Genomic DNA, 5,218 nt, shown 5'->3' on the forward strand with positions numbered 1-5,218 from the left:
TCAATGTTAAAGGTCGCAGTCGGTTAGTGCTACAATACAATTAATCGTTCCAAGATAGATTAGGACTGGTCAAAAAAATGTCAAAAGGGGTTTCTATATCTCATCCTTGTGGGGTTAAATAGCCAAATATTAAACACAGTGGTCCATTAGCTACGTACTAACTAAGTAGCTATGTAGTCTTGTGAAGGCCTTGTGGCCAATAGGAGGCTGAATCTTATCAATAACTAAATTGAAGCCCTAAATAGTAAAATGCTCGGTGTTTCAGCCAATCGTCATCTCCTACCTTTTTTTGGCTCAGTCAGACTGTAATTTTATTGACTTGGAAACGGTACTTACAACAGTTCAATCCTAGAGGTTCTTCCCGGGTCAGGCCATAGAAGATAGAACATCAGACCAGGGTTATGCTACCGTTCATCAAGTTATAACTTAACAAAAACTATAAACTAATTCCTCTTTGAGTCGAAAAAAAAAACTTTTGATACTATAGTCCTCTCTTTCAACCTCCTACGCTCAATAGTCAACATACAAGAAGCAAACATAGAAAATAGAACAAACACACAAGAAATTCTTCAGGCAGACTAAGTGTGTCAAAGAGCTATTGTATGGCAGTCTGAGAGCGTACAAACTTGGTTCAAGGAAGATATGCATACCATATTTATTTCTCATCTGTTACGCATTCCAGGAGGCACAATATCCCCAAGTAACCCTTCATCTTTGGGGAACTGTGAGGTGGATTCTGGAAGCTCACGAGATTCTCCTACTTCAATAGGTACTTGGTGTGGCCGTGTCGTGCTTGAAGAGATTTCCCTATGTAACTGTATCCCATGTGGATGATAAAATTGAGAGCTTGTAGGAGTAAATTGACGAGCAAAGGCAACTTCATGGATGATGAGTCCACCACGGGGGAATCCGACACTATGATGACAGTGTTGACCTTCATATGTAGTAATGACAATGGTGGGATCTTCAGAGGATCGTTCTACCCTCTTCTTCACTGTACATTGGCTATTTGTGCAGCGATAGTAGCTCCTGTGAAATTAACTAAGTTGCTCAGGTTTTGCACAAAGATTCTGAAAAGTTTTACTTCCATTAATGAATGATTTTAAACATGAAGTCATAATTTCACTACCCAAAACTTAAGGAGCCTATCAAGGCTTTTTGCAACTCTACATGTGCTTCATAAATTTGACCTCACTTTAGAAAATGCATGCATACGTTGCATATTCTCACATAAAATATGACCGAATAAGGAAATTATTTATGCGGTACTAGAAAAATAGGATTAGTCAAATTAATAATAAAAAGGATAGTGGACCTAACATTCTAAGAAATTCTTCATATACCATAGACACTTCTTATCAATCATATAGACATGAACTGAGGGAATCTCATGCTATGACCTACTGGATTAATAATCTATATAACTTTTTTGAATGTATCATTAACTCTAGTTTGCAACCCTTTGATTTCGGGCATCTTTTTATCAATGAACTGATGAATCTCCCTCCTATAACAAATATCAAAGAAGGTTTAAAACTTATCAAAACACAAACTTTCGAAAAGAAAATTCATTAGAATATTGGAAAATGAATATTGTTTTCAATGTTTCAAGTTGAAGTTTATTTTGTTGAATAGGAAAAAATGGCATGCACTGAATCAATTCAAAAGGTGAATAATGGAGGAATAGCAACAGACCTAGGAAATGGACTATTTTTAACAGCTTTTTGTCCATATTTCCGCCATCTGTATCCGTCTTCAAGATGGTCAACTTCACTCTTGGTCATGAAAGCAAAACGTGGCTGCCGAATTCGCTTTTGCCCTTTCTTCCTCACCTTACTCCTACAAAAAAAAATCCACCTACAACTATATATCAACATGAAGGAGAAAAAAGAATCCTAAGCATTAAATATTTTGCTAAAAAGAAGGTTAATGCATATGTTTCAGTTTTTAAGAAGAGATAAATGGAAACTATAACCAAAATGTCCGGGGCCAATGTATGCAATTTCAAGGTATTCAATGGAAAGAGATTAAAAACTGAACATAAGAAACTTGCAATTACTAAGGTAGATATATTCAATGTAATGTACAAAATACGTGAATCATATACTTCATATATATACTGCAATGTGATGAAAATCAAGTTTCCAACTAATATGGAAGAAATCCATGATTTAGTGAGATGTCTGATCAAATTCCCTTTTATAGCAAAGAACATTTTATGAATCTTAAATGCTACTAAATGTTCATATATATAGAGGTATAGTTTCTCTCTTTAAAAAAATTCCACGAATGCATTTCAAAAGCCAGTAAGTGAAACCATAAAATGCATTTCCCAATTCATAAACAATGAAAATCCACCTCAGAAGTAGCACTACAACCCTATATATTTTCCTTCTACCGGGGGGGATGAATGTAGAACAACTGACACTCTTTATAAAAAACTAATGGAAGATGGTCCTAAATTATTCTAATTTGCAGTATCTATGATTTTGTTACCGAAAGGGGAATTTCGCAGAAGCTATATTCCCGCTTTTTGACTTCATTAAAACAAAAAATCTGAAAGCAAAGCACGCCATTTCCTCCGCAATAACGGCGGTGAAGACGGCCACTTCGTTAATAGCCAAAAAGTAACTTTTAATTTTGGCCTTCAATTTGACTTAATTGGACCTATTATTTCTCAAAATTACGAAACTACCTAAAGCCTTTCCTCCCCAACTTGCATGAAACAACAAGGTTGTTATCTTCTTTTTACAGTTTCAGTGTACGGACACCAAAAATTGCACCTTCTCATACTCAGAGATTCTCTCTGATTTAAGCATGCCTTTCCGATGCCATGGCTTTTATTGCCACCCGTTGCTTTTTCCCACAGAAATTGGAATTAATTACGACTCAGTTCCACGAAATAACACCCAAAAAATGCTAAAGGATAAAAGTTATTTTTCTTTTTCATTGTTGGTTCACAAATACTCACGGTATCTCAGGCTGTTTCCCGCCGATATCCGTTGATTTCTCCAGCGGATCCTCGCTGGAGCTCGAAGTCACAGACGGATTCGGTGTCAGCATTTCAGCTGACCTGCCCGGATTCGACGCCGTCCCTGAACATGAACCACCAGCTGCACCACAGCTCTTCGATGAGCCACTAAAATTTCCCGCCAAATCAGGCCTGGTGGCCGTCCGGTCTACTTCACTAAACCTTCCGAACTCATCGGCGTGGTCCGGTTGTAAAATATTCCAACTGAACTCATTCAGTATACTGCTTTCCCTATCGAAGAAGTAATTGACGCTATCCGAGACCGAGTCAGGTCCAGCAACTGTAGAGCTCGTGGTTGAATCGGATTTAAATTCAGTCCCAGCTGGATCAAGCCCCTCTTTATCTTCCATACTGAAATCAAACAATTCAAAGCATCAAAATGAAATCTAAAAGAAACTTAGAGAAACCATGAGATAAAGGAACGAAGGAGAGAGTGAGAGAGCGCTAGGGTTTTTTTTGGCTAGTTTCTTAGTCCCGTCATCCAACAGAAAAGGAAAATGGAAAGTTGGAGAATGAGAAGCACGCGCGAGTCAGAGAAACTGGGGGCGGGGATAGAAATAAGATAAGTTTTAAAAAAATCGTCGTCAACCGAAAATAGTTACGGGAGGTTGATATATAACCTGGGGAGAGGGAGTGGGCGAGGCGGGTATGTGGGACCCACGCGCATGAATGAAGATGCAAATGGAAAAGATATACTTTCCGACGCGAAGAAGCACCATGTTTTATTTCTTCCTTTGTTAATTGGGATTTCTTTTAAAAAAAATTAATCACCCAATGGTTTTTTACTTTTATTTATATCCAATTAAGTTTTTTAAAATAATATTATTATTCTAATCTTTTAATAAATTAATAAGATTATGTATAACAAAGAGATAATTATCTTTTTATTAAGATTTAATAAAAAATTGAAATTTAAAATTATGACCTTATCTAAGGATACCGAAACCTCATCTATATCAACTAATAATTGGTTATTTTTTAATCTTTCGTATTAATTTTATGATCTATATAGTATATGAGTGTGTACGTGTTTAAGTTTATATATAAAAGATTTTATCCTTTATGTACATTATTATCTTTGATATCTTTTAGACATTTTTAGAATTAATCGATAAACAATTTATTTATGTTATTTAAATTTGTATATATGCATTATGGATAGTTAATTTAAACTAATTAAAATTTTTATATAATTATACTTGAACTTAGAATTTTAAGAATTTCAAAACCTCAACATTACCAAATACCAACGGAATATTATCCTCCCACATGCCACATAGTTGTATTTGAAGCTTAATAGTCAACATAATGCAAATGGCTTGAACCAAATACTTCTTCTTTACATATACTGCACATGCAAGTGGAGCTCTTCCCTCAGCTAATTATGCCTTTAATATCGACTATAAACCAATCGAAACTCTGTTCAAAAATTTGTAAAACATTCTTGAGCACATGCTCTTGAAGGCCCATGGCCCAACTCTTTCCAGTCTTAGGGGCTGTTTGTTTGCCTCTTAATGGAACCATTCAGCGCTAAATGTTGAACCGTGCTGAATGATTCAGTGCTGACTGATTCAGCAAAACAGTGTTGAATGATTCAGCACATAAGTACATTCTGAATGATTCAGAGCCATTATCAAACAACATGTCACATTCAGAACTAATTCATACAGAGCATCTGAATCATTCACAATTTTAATCATTCAGCGCTTATTCATTCTGAAGTAAACAAACAGCCCCTTAATAGTACAACTAAATACGATGTAAATTTATCAAATTTCATACGACATAAATAGTAATATATTAAATAAAAAATAAAATAAATAAATATTCTCTTGATTATAAAATATTTTTTTGAGTCCCTTAATTATGAAATGTTAGATTAATTTTTTGAAAGTAAGACCAAATGAAAACAAAATGTAAAAATCCAGAGTTAAATATATTGTTATGTCAATTTTATTGAATGTCACCTCATCATCGTGAATGGATAAAAAATTAATTTGTTATATTTTGAAATCAACAACTATTTTATAATATTTTTATAGTCAAATGACTCAATAATAAAATATTATATAATCGAAAGACTATTTACATATTTTATCTTTTTATTTAGTATGCTATAATTTATTTTATATGAAATTTATTAAGTTTATATTGTATTTATAATATATAACTGTAACATATTCAAAA

General features: G+C 34.2%; 1 protein-coding gene across 1 annotated transcript; it reads right to left on the minus strand.

Annotated features, from left to right (window-relative positions):
• Positions 1-658: 658 nt before the first annotated feature.
• LOC120156427 (probable WRKY transcription factor 57) lies at positions 659-3,572 on the minus strand. Its single transcript, XM_039167738.1, has 3 exons — positions 2,972-3,572; positions 1,696-1,839; positions 659-1,029 (listed from the first exon to the last, which is right to left on the minus strand). Exons 1-3 carry the CDS (start codon positions 3,379-3,381, stop codon positions 663-665), a joined length of 921 nt encoding a protein of 306 aa, XP_039023669.1. The 5' UTR covers positions 3,382-3,572; the 3' UTR covers positions 659-662.
• Between the last annotated feature and the right edge of the window lie 1,646 nt (positions 3,573-5,218).

Source organism: Hibiscus syriacus, unplaced genomic scaffold (genome assembly GCF_006381635.1).
Source record: "Hibiscus syriacus cultivar Baekdansim isolate YM2019G1 unplaced genomic scaffold, ASM638163v2 tig00111220_pilon, whole genome shotgun sequence".
Classification (NCBI taxonomy): domain Eukaryota; kingdom Viridiplantae; phylum Streptophyta; class Magnoliopsida; order Malvales; family Malvaceae; genus Hibiscus; species Hibiscus syriacus.

Bases quoted from the DNA above. Each gene is read 5' to 3' on its own strand.
- LOC120156427 (XM_039167738.1), bottom strand. From the start codon at position 3,381: ATGGAAGATAAAGAGGGGCTTGATCCAGCTGGGACTGAATTTAAATCC. The intron at 1,840-2,971 runs GTGAGTATTTGT...TTTTTTTTGTAG, and splicing joins GGGAAACAGCCTGAGATACC to GAGTAAGGTGAGGAAGAAAG. The intron at 1,030-1,695 runs GTCTGTTGCTAT...TTAATTTCACAG, and splicing joins AAAAATAGTCCATTTCCTAG to GAGCTACTATCGCTGCACAA.